This window comes from Monocercomonoides exilis, assembly GCF_001643675.1.
Source record: "Monocercomonoides exilis strain PA203 chromosome Unknown scaffold55-566112, whole genome shotgun sequence".
Classification (NCBI taxonomy): Eukaryota; Preaxostyla; order Oxymonadida; family Polymastigidae; genus Monocercomonoides; species Monocercomonoides exilis.
Window position 1 is genome coordinate 113,796 of NW_027150600.1, and position 17,577 is coordinate 131,372.

The 17,577-nt window shown below is 35.8% G+C and overlaps 4 protein-coding genes across 4 annotated transcripts; 1 reads left to right on the top strand and 3 right to left on the bottom strand.

Annotated features, from left to right (window-relative positions):
* Positions 1 to 4,247: 4,247 nt before the first annotated feature.
* MONOS_11945 (uncharacterized protein) lies at positions 4,248 to 4,605 on the bottom strand (the record flags this gene model as incomplete). The annotated part of the gene is made up of 1 exon (XM_067864523.1): positions 4,248 to 4,605. One exon carries the CDS (start codon positions 4,603 to 4,605, stop codon positions 4,378 to 4,380), a length of 228 nt encoding a protein of 75 aa, XP_067720200.1. The 3' UTR covers positions 4,248 to 4,377.
* Positions 4,606 to 4,614: 9 nt separating this feature from the next.
* Positions 4,615 to 4,884, bottom strand: MONOS_18229 (uncharacterized protein; the record flags this gene model as incomplete). Its single annotated transcript, XM_067871228.1, has 1 exon — positions 4,615 to 4,884. One exon carries the CDS (start codon positions 4,882 to 4,884, stop codon positions 4,615 to 4,617), a length of 270 nt encoding a protein of 89 aa, XP_067720201.1.
* Positions 4,885 to 6,271: 1,387 nt separating this feature from the next.
* On the top strand, positions 6,272 to 12,802 carry MONOS_11946fu11947 (uncharacterized protein; the record flags this gene model as incomplete). The annotated part of the gene is made up of 1 exon (XM_067864524.1): positions 6,272 to 12,802. The coding sequence occupies one exon, from the start codon at positions 6,272 to 6,274 to the stop codon at positions 12,800 to 12,802; it is 6,531 nt and encodes a 2,176-aa protein (XP_067720202.1).
* Positions 12,803 to 16,460: 3,658 nt separating this feature from the next.
* MONOS_11948 (putative Protein ADP-ribosylarginine) lies at positions 16,461 to 17,231 on the bottom strand (the record flags this gene model as incomplete). The annotated part of the gene is made up of 4 exons (XM_067864525.1): positions 16,461 to 16,612; positions 16,699 to 16,756; positions 16,806 to 16,850; positions 17,100 to 17,231. The coding sequence occupies 4 exons, from the start codon at positions 17,229 to 17,231 to the stop codon at positions 16,461 to 16,463; spliced, it is 387 nt and encodes a 128-aa protein (XP_067720203.1).
* Between the last annotated feature and the right edge of the window lie 346 nt (positions 17,232 to 17,577).

Consider the following 17,577-nt stretch of genomic DNA (forward strand, 5'->3'; position numbering starts at 1 on the left):
TTCTGTGTATGTGCATCCGAAAATAGGATTTTTGAATTCATAATTGTAACTTTCTCTTTTATCATTGTGTTCATGCTTTATCCTCAGAAAACTTTTTATGTAACTTACCATTTTGAATTGCTTCTTTATTTATGCCAAGCGGTTGTGCAAGAAATTCATCTCTCTTTGTTTGTGCTGTGTGTTTTCGGTGTTATCTGATTTTTATGCTTTTCGTTATTCACAAAAATTCGTTAATTTTTATCCACTTTCTTCTACATTGAATGGTTTCCGAATTATTCCGTTAGCAGATCCGAAGATGATCGAATCACATTTTGGATGCAACAGATTTATTTTGATGATCCAAAAACTCGAGATAAAACTTCAGTTGCTGTTCCTGGTCAAACACATGTTTTCAAAAAAGAATTTCTGATTGCAGAAAATTGAATTGTTGCAGCAATAACATCCAGAAAAATATTTGACAGGAAAACCTTTTTGCATGCAATGTTAATAGATGATGTTTTTGAATTTGTTTTGGACAAGATTTTTCTTCGAAAAAATACTTCTGAATTGAGGTTGAAGAAAATGAGTAATCCAAAGAGGAAAATTCTTCAAAATTTTATTTTTGTTATTTACAGATGAAAAAACTTCCAGTCAAAATGGTTTTTCATGATTATTCACCAATTATTAATCTCAACGAAAATGAGCAAACTTTTCCTTTTTTTTTTGTTGGCATTAATTAATCATTGATAAAAATAACTTGAATAAATCATATGTTGTCCATTCAAAAAATTCGGTTCGAAAATATCCCTTGAATATCAACAAAAGAATACTGAAAAATGAAAAGGATTTAAAAAAAATTTCTTTATCTTTATTTAAGCTTCAACATTTGTTTTGACAGCAGTTATGAAAATATTAGGCATTTTAAAAACAAAATCACTTCCGAAAAACAAACAACGTTTGAAAAACCGACACCCCGAAAAAAGTTATGATTTCAAAAATAATCACCCATATGTAACGAACTGAATGATGAAATTTGACATTCTCATCGGACATAATAAAAGGTGAGTGGTGAGTTGTTCGTTTTGTTTCTTTTCATTGTTTATTTTTACACACACACAAAAAAAAATAATAAATAAATAGAATATTTCATTTGAATAAACAATTATTGTTTGTTTTTGAACGTTAAAATAGATAATAGACAGATATCGCATAAAATACTAGACAAGATCGATTTCACAATAATTACAAAAGGAATAATTTTGACAATTTTCCTCAAAATACATCTCATCAATACAAACTCATTTGATATTCAAAACTTTCAAAGAAGCTTCATTTGTGCTCAGAGAAAATTAATATCGAAATTTCGGAAAAACTCCAAAACTCATTTCTCCGAGATTTCAATAATAATTTTTTTCTGAGCACAAACGAAAATGTTTTGAAAGTTTTGTTTATCAAAAGAGTTTGTACTGATGAGATATATTTTGAGGAAAATTGTCAGAATTATTCCTCTTGCAGCTATCGTGAAATAGATCTTGTCCGGAATTTAGTGCGGTGTCCGGTATTTTTTGTACAAATTGTATTTTCGAAATTTTCAACACCCCGAAAAAAAGTTATGATTTAAAAAATAATAACCCATGTGCATTTCAAACGCAACAAAATCGATTGTTTTTAACCAAGTTTTCCATATCTGAATAAAAACTATTGGATTTGCTTCGGAAATTGTATAATAAATACTTCAATAAATCATTAATTTTATTTCCCTGTCAAAAGAAATAAGCATATTTTCCTAACTGTTGATGGGCTGAGTTTTCATGATAATGGCAAACGCGGTTTTCTTTTTTGCACATATGCAATTGATTAGTGATAATATTCATTTTTTCATAAAACATCCAAACCGTTTTGGCTTTATATATAGAAAAACGAAGGTCATTGCTTATGATGATTAACAATATATATAGCAGACAGTCATTTGATGAGACTATTTTTTTTGGTGATTTGTGAAAAATTAAGGGGCAGAGATGAAAACGGCCGAATGAAAAATTTGTGTTTGCCAAAATGCCATAGATCTGGCTGCGGACAGTTTTGACATCTACAAACATCATCGAAATAGAACATAACCCACAAGCTTTGCAAGTGCAAAACGTACATTATAAACATATTTTTGTTTGCAAATAGCGTCAGATTCAGGTGAGAAATATTTTTGCTTGACATTTTGAATATTGTTTAAGACATTATTTGTTTTGTTGCTTTTGACTTTGGATGCGAACGAATGTTGATTAGAAACGATTGTACAGAAGAATGATGTTGGAATTCATAAAATTTGTGTTTGCTCGCGTTGGGGATTTCTTTTATTTATCGGAGAATTTTTTTTTTTGCTAAGGCTATTTTTTTGATAACTAAAAGCGGGTTCAAATCGAAGGAAAAAGGTGGAAGCGCGAAAAGAGGTGGAAATAAAATTGCTGGACTTGAGGAACATCTTAACAAGGGAAGTTTGCGAAGTTTTTTTCGAAGGAACGCATTGCCTTTTTTGAATTTTGAATGGGAAGAGAAAAAAGAAGCTTAATTGAGCGAGATCACTGAAAACATCCGAGACTGCCAGGAGCGTCACGATCTTATTTAGCGTGAGCATCGATCGGGCTTGGGCTTTTCAACGGACGGATTAATCGAAAAAAGGAGAGCTGGGAAAGATGAGGGTGAACGATCAGCGGGTTGTATCAGAAGCGAAAAGAGAATTTGGAGAGCCGAGAAGAAATATGTGTTGGAAGGAAAAAGAGATCAGAAAAGAAAAGAGAAGAAAAGAAAGAAACGAAGATCACATTGAAATTGGCAGTTACAGAAAGCTGTTTTATTTTTTATTTTTATTTTTATTTTTATTTTATTTTTTTGAGTGTTTTGGGGTGTGGAATGGAGAAAATGCTGGGAGAGATTTGCAGTGTTTTGAGGGAGGGCAGAGCAGAAGGAGGATATGAAAGAGGAATTTAAAGAGGAATTTAAAGAGGAATTTAAAGAGGAATTTAAAGAGGAATTTAAAGAGGAATTTAAAGAGGAATTTAAAGAGGAATTTAAAGAGGAATTTAAAGAGGAATTTAAAGAGGAATTTAAAGAGGAATTTAAAGAGGAATTTAAAGAGGAATTTAAAGAGGAATTTAAAGAGGATATGAAAGAGGAATTTAAAGAGGAATTTAAAGAGGAATTTAAAGAGGAATTTAAAGAGGGTATGAAAGAGGGTATGAAAGAGGATATGAAAGAGGAATATTTGGAAAAGGTATTTTATTCAATTTGAAGGCGGCTGGAGTTGGAGTTGGAGTTGGAAGGCGAAATGACAAGAAAGTGGATGAAACAATTCGGTTTGGCTATTTCTGAGAGAGAGAGAGAGAGAGAGAAAGGGAGAAAGGGAGAAAGGGAGAAAGAAAGAAAGAAAGAAAGAAAAGAAAGAAAGAAAGAAAAAAAAAAAAAAAAAAAAAAGAGAGAGAGAGAGAGAGAGAGAGAGAAAGGAAGATGTCATTGAGATGATCTGTTTCCTCAGCAGAGCATCTTGTTCTGGATTGTCTTCTTATGCAGCGAACAGCACTGCGAATGTGTTTGGAGAATAAAATGGTTTGAATTTCGCCTTTCAAAAAATAAAATAAAATAAAAAATTCAATTTTTTTTCTTTTTTCTTTCTTCTTTTCTTTTTTTTTGCTATCTCACAACACCAAAAAAAAACAGTTTTCGAAGTTTATTTGAAAGCCTTTTGACTTTTTTTTTCTTTTTCCCCCTTTCATTTTCTTTGAAATGGAGCAAAACAACAACAAAAAACAAGAAATAAATAAAAAAAAAGAAAATATTCAGAATCTATTCTGTTCTTTTCTCCATGAAAAAGAAAACAAAAAGAAAACAAATCAAAAATAACAAATGTTCCACACGTCAATGTTGCTGCTTTCATTCTTTGCAAAAGAGGCCTTCCGCCTTCACTCAGAACCTGTCCCTTCAGTCTGCTCCTCTTCTCCTCTTCTCCTCTTCTCCTCTTCTCCTCTTCTCCTCTTCTCCTCTTCTTCTCTTCCCTTCCTTCTTTTAAACATAAAGAGAAAAAGCACTCTTTCTGACCCCTCTTCTGCATCATCAAGAACAAATAAAAAAAAAAATAAAAAAAAAAAAAAAAAAGGAAAAAAAGGAATAACACTGCCAACTGGGTGTGGCTGCCTCCTGACCCACTCAAAAATTGCATCGCACTCTTCACTCTATCTATCTATCGATCTATCTTGTCTCTCTCTGCGTCTTGTCTGTCTTATCTTATCTTGTCTTGTCTCGTCTCTTTATGTGTTTTGACTTGAATTGACTTGACTTGTCTTATCTTGTCTGTCTGTCTGTCTGTCTATCCATCCATCTATCCATCCATCTATCTTATCTTGTCTTGTCTTATTTTTTCTTTCTGTATGTTTTGTCTGTCCTGCTGGCTGCCTCTTCCACTTCCACTTCCACTTCCACTTCCACTTCCACTTCCACTTCCACTTCCTCTGCCTCTGCCTCTGCCTCTGCCTCTGCCTCTGCCTCTGCCTCTGCCTCTGCCTCTGCCTCTGCCTCTGCCTCTGCCTCTGCCTCTGCCTCTGTCCCCTCTCCAATGCTGATGTGCTGGAGTGATGCCATCCCTCCTGCTCATTTGCTCATTAATCCTTCTCTTTCTCTTTCTCTCTCTTTCTCTTTCTCTCTCTCTCTCTCTTTCTCTCTCTTTCTCTCTCTCTTCCCTCTCCTTCCCTCTCCTTCCCTCTCCTTCCCTCTCCTTCCCTCTCCTTCCCTCTCCTTCCCTCTCCTTCCCTCTCCTTCCCTCTCCTTCCCTCTCCTTCCCTTCATCTCTCTTTCTCTTTCTCTTTCTCTTTCTCCCTCCCTCTCTCTTTCTCCTTCCTCCTCCTCCATGTGATATATCATCCTTAACTGCTCTCAACAGGGAAAATGAAGAAGAAGATGATGAAGCAGAAAACGTTTTGATGTTGATGGACATGTCTGATTGATGGAATTAGCAGGAAATTGGACAACAAAACGAGGGAAAAAACAATAACAAACAACAAACAACAAATAAAAATCACATTCTTCATTCATTTTCTATTTCATACGAAAAAAGAAATAAAAAATATTCTTTCTATTTCTTTTCTTTCTCTCTTTAAAAATCAATTTGTGCTGTTTTCACCTTCATTCGCCTTCTTCGTCGTTTTCTTCAGCTTTTTCTTCTTCTTCTTCTTCTTCTTCCTCTTCTCCTTCTTCTTCTTCCTCTTCCTTTCAAATAACTTTACCAAAAAATTCGCCAATCTCCATCTTGTTCGTCTTTCTTCCGCAAAATGCTTCAATCTCAGACTTTTCTGTGAATAATGAGATAAATATTCTCTTTTCGCCTCCATTCCATTTTTGCTCTTTGTCAAAATAAAAAAATATGAACGGTTCCAATAAACTCCCTATATCTCCATTCCTTGCCTTCATAAACGGCACTCGCAGTCCACCTTCGATATTCTCCCAAACAATCGCACATTCGTCATTTTATTCATTCTTGTTGTTTTCATTTCTCTGGGCTGATGGGAATCACAAAAATAATCAACACTCAAAAAATACAAAAACATAAATGTCAGCAAACATCAAACTTCCCTTCTCTTCCATTTTGCCAGCAGATGCTTCTTCGTGGAGCTGGCTTTCAAATTATTTCTTCAAATCAGAAAAAGAACGTCCAGCTGATTTGTTTCGCCTGTCCATTGTCTTTAAAATTAATAATAATATATTTCCCTATAATGGAGGATCTTAGCCAATTTCTCGCAGCAACAAATTTCATTTGGCACGCTTAATTCAATTATCCATAGGCCAAAAAAATATCAATAATTGACTATACAGAAATTAGAAAACAAATGAAATTGCCATTCATCTGCGCTTATGAACATTTATCATTCGAAATTAAAATCAATATTGAAGAGATGGCAAATCAAACATAGCCCATCAAAGATGAAGAAAATGAACAATGTTAAGAAAATTGAAAGTTAAAAGAAATTATCAGTATAAAGATTATTTAATAATATATACAATAAAGTCACACCTCATTCAATCAAACGATTATAAAAAGTATTTAAAAATCATTCAACATTCATGAGGTTACAAATATGGTTAAAAAAATTCAAATGTTTCATTTATCACATAAATCGCTTAAATTCATAATATACAAATGAATGTAATTAAAACAATGAGATTTTCAAAAAATCGAAATTAATGTGGGAAATAAGATCCATCAAGATCAACAAGAAAATCAATTCATTTTTATCTTGTTATAAACAAGGTAATGATTAAAATAGTGTATATGGCAATGTTTATGAGTATTTTTGGAATAAGTGTGTGCTTGAATGGAGAGTGGAATGAGAGTGTGGTATGTGGATGTATTTGTGCATTTAATTCGTCCGTTGAGTTGAGAGAGATGATATTGACGAGGCATGAGCGTGGAAGTGTGGTGAGCGGTATGAGGGGGAGTGTGGTTGTGGTGAGGGGATGTGGTGTGGAGATGGGGAGAGGCAAGGAGGCGGGGGTGTTTGAGCTGGGCGGGTGCAGAGGGGTGTTTTGGAACATCACGCTGAGAGGGTTTGGTAGGGGAGGAAATGTGTGTGGGAGACTGTTTGGAGGAGAGGGGAGGATGGGGCAGACGGGGAATGAGAGAGAAGGTGGGGGAGGAAGAGTAAGAGGAGGATGGGGAAGAGGAGGAGGTAGAGGTGAAGGAGGAGAGAGAGGAGGACAACGAGGAGGCGGAGGAAGAAGAGGTGGAGAAGAAAGAGGTGAAGGAAGAGGAGAAGGAAGCGAAGGAGGAGGGAGTGTATTGGTGAGTGAGTCAGATTTCTCATCTTTTTGTGTTTCATCAGCCCCGTTTCTGGCACCTCCCCTGACACGCCTTGTATCTCTTTCCAAACTGACCTTCTTCAACATCTCCACAAATCCACAGAAAACAACACATCTGGCTGAAGGGCTGAGCCAAACATCATTTCTAATGAATGGGTGCACATTTTCATCAATTTGTGACGTATATGATGGCGGAATTGTTCATTCCCTCAACAACCCCTATGCCTCCTTGACTGCCTCAAACACCTCATTCGTTGGGTGTTGTCGGAAAAGGAATGTTGAATGCACTGGAACTGAAACTAATAAGCTGACTCCAGGGAGACAGAATACAACAGAGAATGGAGCAAATTCATTCACTTGGTGTGAATGGAATGGATCGAAGACAACAGGAGAAATTGATTCTGTAACGGACGGGATATCGAGTGGAGGGGCGATTAACATGAATAATCTGGTATCAGGGGCACTTTCAGTAAAACATTGTACGTTTAACGACTGCTATGCGTATTATGGTGGAGGGGGAATTATGTGCCATGAGATCAGTTCAATCAAGATCGAGAACAATTCATTTAATTCTTGTACTGCTCAAAGAGATAATGGAGGAGGGATTTATGCTTATAATATTACTTCATGTGTCAGGATCAGTGGATGCGAATTCCAGAAATGCAAATCATGTTTTGATGGAGGAGGTTTTTATCTTTCAACATTTCAGACTTCGGGATCTTCCTGTATTGGAACAGAAAGTGGCAAAGGGGAGAGTGCTTGTGTGTTTGAATGCTCATTTTCTTCATGTACACTCTCGAGCACCGGCGGTGGAGGGATGAATTGTTTTTTTATTCCAGCTGCATTCAAAATGAGGAGCCTCCAATTTATTTCGTGCTCTGCAGAATCATATGGAGGAGGATTGTATTTTGTTCCATGTCAATCAACAGCACCAAGCAACAAGCTTTATTGTTATTTCTTCTTCTTCTACGATTGCAGCTGCAACGCTTCCACTCCATATGGCCACGATGTGTATTTTCAAGACAATTTCAATCACTTTTCATCGAATAACCCATTATGTGAATCGTACACAACGAATACTGATGAGAAGAGAGTCTGTTATGCCGACGATGATTGGGTGTATCAACACACAGAAAAGAAGGATTGGCTGAAGGAGGGGATGAAGGATCGGTATGTTGGGGTGAGTGGAGATGACACGAGCAATCTGTGTGGGATGAGTGAGTCAGCATCTTGCAAGACAGTGGGGCATGCGGTGAGTTCGAGCATGGCGCAGCTAACCTCGACAATCACAGTGCTGGTTGGGAAGCATGTGAGTGAAGTGGAAACTATAAATGTTGGGGAAAAGAAGATTTCTGTTGTTGGGAGAGGGAAGACAGTGAGTGTGATTGGGACAAGTGTGCTTTCTACCTCTTCGACAACGCTGTTTAGCGTATCTTCTGGTCTTCTGGAGGTGGGGCATATGGGGATCGATCACAACGCGACAAGAAGCTCATCGCCTAGTGTGTTTGTGGTGTCTGTGGGGAGAGGAGCTCTTTTGCTGGAGGATGTGGTGATCGACTCTTCGACATCAGGAGGGAGTGGAATCTCGTCATCTGCGTTTGAAGTAGCTTTGAAGCAATTGAAGACGATTGATGTTGAGATCAAAAATATGAAAATATTACAGCCACTGCTTGTCGAACCATCATCAGCAGAATCATTATCAGGAGAAAGTGTATTGGCGAATGTGACAGTTCGAAATGTGAATCGGACTGAAGGAGATGGTGTTGTAATAGCAAAAAGTGTGAAAGGTGGAGAGACATTTGTAGTGTGGAATACAACGATGGAAGGATGTTTTTGCGAAAGTGGGAATGGAGGGGGAATAAAGGTTGAGTTAGAGGGAGTATCGAGCAAGGTTCTTATTGGAGATTCAACGTCACACAGCGGAGGGACAACAACATTTAATCGGTGCAAGTGCAGTGAATGTGGAGGAGGGATGCTTCTTTCTCTGGGAGATGCAGATGCATTGTTTGAGTTATCAGGAAATTTTTTATTTGATAGAAATGAGGCAGAATTTGGAAAGAACATGTTCATTTCAGCATCTGATCTGAACAAAACAGTCACAAATGGATCGTTTAAGTTTGATTTCTCATCAATGAAGGATGACAAAACTTTGTTTGTTGGAAGTGATGATTTTCATTCAAACAAAGATTTGTTCATGTTTCTGATTCCATACAGCTCATTTGAGATATTTATCTCGTCGAATGGATTTGATGTGGTGCGTTGTGGAAATGAGGAAGAGCCATGCTTCACGATGTGGAAAGGGATGGAAAATATGAAAGAGGGAAATAAAATAAAAACAATTCAAATTGAAGGATCATCTTTCATTCAAGATTCTTTTAATGTGTCCAATTATCAAATCAAAAAGGCTTCTTCAATGGGAGAAGAGAATGTTAAAGCAATATTGAATATTAAAAAACTGGTTGAAGACAACAATCAAGGCTATATTATGGAAAATGATGAACATCTTGAATTGACAAATATCCAACTGCAACTGACATCTGGATTTAACAACTCAGCCAAAACAATGATTTCAAACAAAGGTGGAGATTTGATAATATCTGGATGTTCATTCCATTTAGAAGCAGGAATGAACAATGGATTTGATTGTGTGTTTGTGGATGTGATTGGAGGAAGTGTGGAAGTGAATGTTTTGTCGATTGAATCATGCAATGTTGGAAACAGTATTTTTGCCATTCATGATGCTGGAGTTTCTTGCCATTTTGTGAATGTTCGAGTGGAATCGTTGAATGAAAGTGGAGGATGTCTTCTTCTGATCAAAGGGTCTGAGTCATCGAAAAAGATAAATGAAGGAGGTGAAGAATGTGTGAATATTGAGATTGAGAAATCATCATTTTTAGGAGTGAAGAGAAGTGACAACGGAGCAAGTATTTTGGAATCAAAGAGTGAAAAAAAGATTTGTTTGGTTGTGAATGAGAGCAGCATAACAGAAGACAAAGCAGAATCAAGTGAAAAAGGAGGGGCAATATTCTTCACATTGGGTGCATCAGGATCAATGAAGATGATTGAATCAACAATCAGTCATTGCAGCTGCGGTCTCAGTTCAGGGAGAGGAGGAGGAGTGTATCTGGAGACAAAGGAAAGAGGGGAATTGAATTTCACATTTGTTGGAATGAAATTCAGTGGGAACAGAGCAAAAGTGGGGAATGATATTTTCATTGAATGTTACAGGATCAGATCGCAGATAAATGAAACCCAATTTCAGTTTGATTTTCGAGAAGACCATTACACTCGTTTCAATGCGATATATGGAAGAGATGAGTGTGATTATCCAAACGATGCAGATCTGATTGATTTTTTGACGATGCATCGGAGCGACACAATTGTTGTGAGCAATGTGGATGGATCGAATGACGGACAATGTGGAACAAACACACTTCCATGTGATTCAATTGAGCATGGGCTGGTGCATCTGACATCTGAATATGTGAGTCTATTGTATGTTGACACTGAGAGTGTGATTGGAAAAGAAATAAATCTGGAGGAGATGAGTCTGAGTTCGAAGAGCAGGGAGATGTGCAAAGTTGAAGTGAAATCAAACATTGGAAAAACAAGAGAGGCATTGATGGCAACGAATGGAACAGTCTCATTGGTGAGAGTGAACTTTGTGTTTGATTCAAATTTCATCTCTTCACACGAATCACTGATATCACCAGGGGGAGGGATTCTTGAAGTGGTGAATTGTTCATTCGCAACAAAACAATCGAATGAAGAAGGAAATATAATATTAGCTAATATTCCATTTCACATCATTAATACGGCAGAAGGAGAATTACAACTTGATGGATGTGCAATATCAAATCTCATTCTTCATAAATCTGCATTATATCTTTCATCATCACTTCCATCAGTGATTTATTTATTTGAGATCAGCAATTCAACAGTTTCTCATTCGCTTGTTGAAATTATTGAATATGGACAATTGAATATGGAGAAGTTTCATACTGAAAATATCACGATTGAAGGAAATGAAGAATCATTGATATCTTGCCTGTCAATGAAAAAGACGATGCAATTAACAAATTGCACAATAGGAGGAATCGGTTCAAACAAAGCAAAAGGGAAATTGATGAAATTGGAGGATTGCACGGATGTGAAAATGGACAGCTGCATTTTTGATGGGAATTCAAAGGAAAGAAATGAACAATATTTGAATGTGGAAGAAGAGATTTGCAGATGGTATAGATCTCTTGTTGATTTTGTGAAGAGTTCTGCGATGTTGAAAGATACAACAATATCGAATACATCAGATGGTGGAATAACGATGAGTGGAGGAAATGTGATAATTGAGAAAGGAGAGTTTTTGAATAGCAATCCATCAATTGGAGGATATCCATCATTGAGAAGAAACATCATTTGTTCAGATTCAGGAACATTGAATGTGATGAGTTTGAAAGGAGGAGACGGAGTTTTGCCAAATACTTCACTTTGGATTCTGAATGAAGGGTGCAGTTTTGAAGGGATTGCTTCGGAGAGAGATTCATCATTCTTCATTCCTGTGCTGGAGAGTGTGGAAGCAAAAGAAGAGACAGATAGAATGAAGCTGACATTCAAAGGATTGCTTCTTATTCCATGCAATCTGTCATTCTCGGTTGTGAAGAGGAAGGGAGAAGAGAAAGAGATTGAAAAACATGATTTTGATTCAAATGGATTCTTATCGGATAGAGAAGTTGAAGGAAGTGCGACAAAGGATCTTATCAGCAATTGTGGAGATGAAATCGAGGTGAGTGCTTGTATTTTATTTGGGAATGAAGGATCTCCTTCTTTAACAAATTCATTCATTCTAAAGAATGCAAGTATTTCGCCACCAAAAGGAAATGAAATAATGTTAAAAGGGGAGGATAAAATTGAATGGAGTTTGATTGCATTTATTGGATGTATTGTTATTATTGTGATTCTGTTATTTGTGATTATTGTGGTTGTTGTGCAACTGAGAAAGAAGCGGAACAGAGATGGATGGAGAGTTGAAGATGGAGATATTGAAGAATCAAAGAATGCTGGGAGAGGGAAATGGAGAAAAGAAGATGTTGCAGAAAGGGTTGAGGAGGAGGAAGAAGAGATGAGAACATTATTGACAGGAGAAACGGGAAATGAGATGGGAGTGCAATCAGAGAAAGGCGAAGAGCTGGAGGAGTGTGAGAACAAAGAAATGGTTGAAAATTCATTTGATTGCAAGGGAGTGATCGAGGTGGTTCCAGTGAATTATGTTGAAATACAAACAGTTGCTTCGCTTCTTGGTGGTGGAGAGGAAGAAGGATCGGAGACTGATGCAAGAAGAAAGGAAGATGGGGACATGCCAAAAGGAGATGGAAAAGCGAAAAAGGGGAAGAGAAAGAAGGGGAAGAAATGGAAGAAAGTGGAAGAGGTTGATGAAATTGGGGATGAGAGGGGAGGATCCGAGATTGGATTGGAGGAGTTGGGTGGGGTTGCAGCTGCAGATGATGGAAGAAATGGAAAGCCGACAGAATATTATATTGGGATATGTTCAGCACCAAATAGTAATTTTTCGATGATTGGAGAGGATTCAGAAGAGCAGGGGATGAAGAAGATAATGGAAGAAGAAAGGAAAGCGGTAAAAGAAGGGAGAGAAGAAGAAAGAGAGGAAAAGGAAAATGCCATGAAGGAAATTGGAGGAGCACGAGAAAAAAGAAAGGGAGAGACTGAAGAAGCCGAAGGAGAAGAAATGATGAAAGAGAGCAAAGGGTTTGAAGAGGAGGCGAAACTGACGGATATTGATGGATTCTTGAATGGTGAGAAAAGTTCGAAAGGCGAAGGAGAAAGAGAAGGAGAAAGAGAAGGAGAAAGAGAAGAAATAGGGGAAGAGAAGCAAAAGAGGAGGAAGAAAAAGAAAAAGAGAAATCAGAATATGGAAGATAAATCAGAAATTGTCAGAGATATTGTTGAAATGGGATTGCTTGATACGGGATAGAAGGCTGTTGAGCAGTACAGATAATATGATTGTGCTTGCTTCAGAAAACGAAGGAGGATGTGAGGGAGGGGAGAATGAAGCTCAGAAATCAGAAAGAATAATAATATGAAAGAACTTTCAAATGATTAAAGCGCTGATGGAACTGTTTTTCTCCATGAAAATCAGTTCATTTGTGAAATGAAAGATGCTCCCAGTCAAACTTTTTTCTGAATGTTCTGAAAGAGAAGAGTTGAAATAACTTTGCCAATTTGATAACGTGCATATTGTTGACATTGAAATTGTGCCATATTCTTTCACAAAATCTTTTATATTCATTTTTCAATTCAATTCGATTATTTTATTTTTTCCTGCAATTACTTCATTTGTATCTTTTTTCCAACCGGAAGAATAGAAGGAATCATTTCACTTGATTCATTTATTTTCGAAAAAGTTTTGTCCAGCTGTAATGTTTTTGTTCAATTTTCTTCTTGACTGACTTTTTTGACAATCTCAACTTTTTTCTTTTCTTTTCTTGAATATTTCTGTCACCTCGTCACAACTTATTTGCTTGCTTTTCTTCTTTGCTGTATCATTGGGCTGCATGGCGCAATGATATATTTGAAGTATTTTCAGTCATTTATTGTCACACCTCGAATTTTTAAATTGCTTTTTATTGTCATCAAACACTTAACTCAAGAGCTTGATTCTGATTTTTTCAATTAGTTTTTGAGTCAAAAGGATGACGAAGCAAAGGATGTGTTGGACGAGATGAAAAATCTTTGTTTGTTTTTATCTTTCCTTCAAAAGAGAAACTTGGGATATGGCTGTTCGTTTGAGCCGTGTTGAACAATCATCATCATCATCATCATCTGACAAAAAAGGGTTCAACAAAAAGAAAGAGAACACTTCAAACTTGGACATTTCTGATTATCACATCAATTACCAATTCGGGAACTTCTTTCTTATTCATTGATTTGCATTTAACCAAATGTTGTTTTTGCTGAACCGTCAGTTCTTGTGATATTCCAAAAACACACAACAAAAAAATATGACTTCGTTTCAGGTCATTTGTCAAAAAAACAATCTTTTGCTTTTTGCTGTAATTTTTTTAACAATGATTGCAAATAAATATTTTTTTCAATTCGAATTTTTTTGTCTGACAATGCCATACAAAGAAAAAGAATGAATAATGATTGGAAAAAAAAAATGAGAGAGAGAGAGAGAGAGAGAGAGAATGAAAGAAAGAAGAGAAGGAAGCGAAGAAGAAGAAGAAAAAGATGGTGATGATTATGAAGGAGAAACTCAAACGAAAGAAAAATTGGATCACAGGGCAGTCTCATCAGCAGCGCCTGTCTCTTTGTCATCGTCTTGTCTCTCAACATCTTCACCATCATTGTAACCTTCTTCTTCCTTCTTCTTCCTTCATCACCATTTTTTTCATCCTTTTTATCATCATCTTATTCTCTTCTTCTCCTTCTTTCTATTAAAATTCCTCTCTTCTTTGCTTTAGCCGGAAAAATTCCGCAATTCACAAAAGAAGGGCGAAAAGGGGAATTTTTTTATTTTTATTTTATTTTATTTTATTTGAATAATTTCATCTTTCTCTTCTTCATCTCTTTCTATTTCTTTTTCTATTTCTTCTCTTTTTATTTCTTCTTCTTCTCTTTCCTCTCTTCTCTTCTCTCCTCCTTTTCTTTCTCCTTCTCCTTCTCCTTCTCCTTTTCCTTCTCCTTTTCCTTCTCTTCCTCTTCCTCTTCCTCTTTCCTCTCTCACAATCAAAGGCAACACTCAAACTTCTTCCAGAAATGAGAAGGGAACATTTGGATTTATGCAAATGGCAGACAAAAATATCAATGTTTCATTGGAAAGCGATTTTCAAACAGAAAATTCTTCTTCTCTTTCTCTTTCTCTTTCTCTTTCTCTTTCTCTTTCTCTTTCTCTTTCTCTTTCTCTTTCTCTTTCTCTTTCTCTTTCTCTTTCTCTTTCTCTTTCTCTTTCTCTTTCTCTTTCTCTTTCTTCTCTTCTTAATTCTTCTTCTTCTTCCTCTTCTTCTTTTCTCTTTTTTGCTTCATTTTCTTTTGATATTCTTTGAAATATTTTGTCGCTTTTCTCTTTTTCTTCTTTTCTTTCTCTCTCTTCCTCTTCCTCTTCCTCTTCTCTTTTCATATTTTTTTGTGTCTTCAAATCCATCTTCTTCCTCTTCCTCTTTCTCTTTCTCTTCATGGAACAGAAGAAGAACTTTCACTAATTCCTCTCCAATCATCTTCAACTCTATCTTCTTCTTCTTCTTCTTCTTCTTCTTCTTCTTCTTCTTCTTCTTCTTCTTCTTCTTCTTCTTCTTCTTCTTCTTCTTCTTCCTCTCGAAATTCTTCTCTTCTTTTTTTGTGTGCTAGGTTAGTGTTGTTTCTCTTCCTTCATTTATTCCTTTCAACGTTTTCCTCCGTTTTTCATTCAAATCGCTCAATTCACTCAAAAATGGTGACAATTCCATCTTTTCATTCTCCTTTTCTCTTTTCTCCTTTTCTTCTGATTCCTCCTCCTCCTCCTCTTCTTTCTTCTCTTTCTTCTCTTTCTTCTTTTTCTATTTTTTCCTCTCTTTCCTCTCTTTCTTCTTTCTCTTCTTCTTCTTCTTCTTCTTTTGTTTCATCGCAATTGTATTCTTGTTATCGTTTTGTGTGTTCAACCAAAGCTTCTTCTCAATTGGAATTTTCATCTTCAATTAATGAAAGAGAAGAAGAAGAAGAAGAAGAAGAAGAAGAAGAAGAAGAAGAAGAAGAAGAAGAAGAAGAAGAAGAAGAAGAAGAAGAAGAAGAAGAAGAAGAAGAAGAAGAAGAAGAAGAAGAAGAAGAAGAAGAAGAAGAAGAAGAAGAAGAAGAAGAAGAAGAAGAAGAAGAAATATCAATCAAAAATTATAAATTCTTCTTTTAATCATACACAAAACAATATTATTAATCATTCCCAAACGATAAATAAATAAATAAATAAATAAAAATAAAACAATTTATTTAATTTTATTTAATTTTTTTTATTTATTCATTAATTTCAATCTAATTCTCCTCTTCCTCCCTTCTTCACACCTTATAAAACACATCTTTTTCTATTTCTCCGTATTTCTCCGTATTTCTCCGGGAAACTTGCCTTCAGCCCTTCCTTCTCCCTGTCAATTCTCCTCCTCTTCAGATATCTTTCTCATTTCTCCTCAAAATAGCCAAAAAATTCGCCAAGTTATCTTCTGCCTGTCTACCTGCCTTTCAGCTGGCTGATGTGCTGATTGCAGAGCGCAATAACTTCATCCCGGAATTTCATCCCCCACAATTCGACGGGGACTTTTTGGAGGGCATAGCTGAGAGAGGGGAATATTAATATGAAATATAAATATGAAATACAAATGTTATTATAAATATAAATAAAAAGATAAAAAAAAGGGTTTTGGATGATAATTGGATATAATTATTCACATTCAATATAGAAATGGAAATAGAAACATTAAATAAAAACAATCACATAAAAAATGGATATCATTTCCATTCACAATACAACAACACGTTCAAAATTACAAGAAAATAAATATCTTTCTTTCTTTCTTTCTTTCTTTCTCTCTCTCTCTCTCTCTCTCTCTCTCTTTCTCTCTCTTTCTCTTTCTCTTTCTCTGAATAAAATCTCATATAAAATGATGTCCTCACCTGGCAAAGACGGCTGAAGCCACGCCGCCCATATATCCTGTTGGATGATGATGGGTCATTCTCCCTGACTCAATCGACACAACAATCAGATTCGTCAGCCACTCTGGCCTCCAAAATCGCAGTCCAATGCACATTGATCGCATAGACGCTGAATTGTTGGTTTTTAATTTTTTTTTCATGAATATTAAACAAAAGATTCGTTTATTTTTTATTTTTTTTTAAAATTCGAAACACCTCCACAACCACCTGCTTTGGGCGAAAATAAAGAATTCTTCCATCCATAAGTCGTAGGCTATAATATTCAAAATGAAAATTTAGGTTGAAAAATGGAAGAAAAATACCAATCTTAACGCATTAATGCACTGAATTCCAGGTGCTCGTCCAGTCTATTCAATAAAAAAATATTTTTTAAAAGAAAAATAAGAAATTTTCAATTGAGCAACTATTTTCCCCATGCGTCCAACATCAGCTCGATAAATGTTCCTCAGTAAATCAGAAACACTGGTCGCTTTTGCAATCATTCCCTCTCCTGAAGCCATATGCATCACTGTATCGTCAGAAACCATCCAAGCATCTCCTGAGAGTTCAATCTGTCCGCTTATATTAGTCTTAAAAAATAGAAATTAAGTTAATACCTTTTCACATCCACCCAAAGCATCAAGTTGCGGTCTAATTTCTGACAAAGCAGCAAATTCCCAAGATCCGTGATGATATCCAAAACTGTCTCCGTCTCCACAGGGCAAAAAGCAGGCCCGAAAATTTTCCATGAAATTAAATCCATCGACAAATAAAAACAACTTAAAATCTATTTTGGCAAAAAATAAAATTATTATTCATCAATTTTGGTGTTGGTGTATGTTGAAATAATTTTCATTAACAATGAAAAATTTGGAGATAGATCACGTGTAATGTTAAAAAGATCAAAAATATCAATATAAATAAAATTCTCAAAACGAAATGGGACGAAATTTTTAGCTTTTTGAATTATGTTCCACATGGAACTTTCAAAGATATTCCTCGATTTTTGAATATTTTTATATTTAAGATTGCATGAGAATGTCAGAAAAATTATTATACAATTGCAGTTAAAGTTTGAAACAAATTATAGATTTT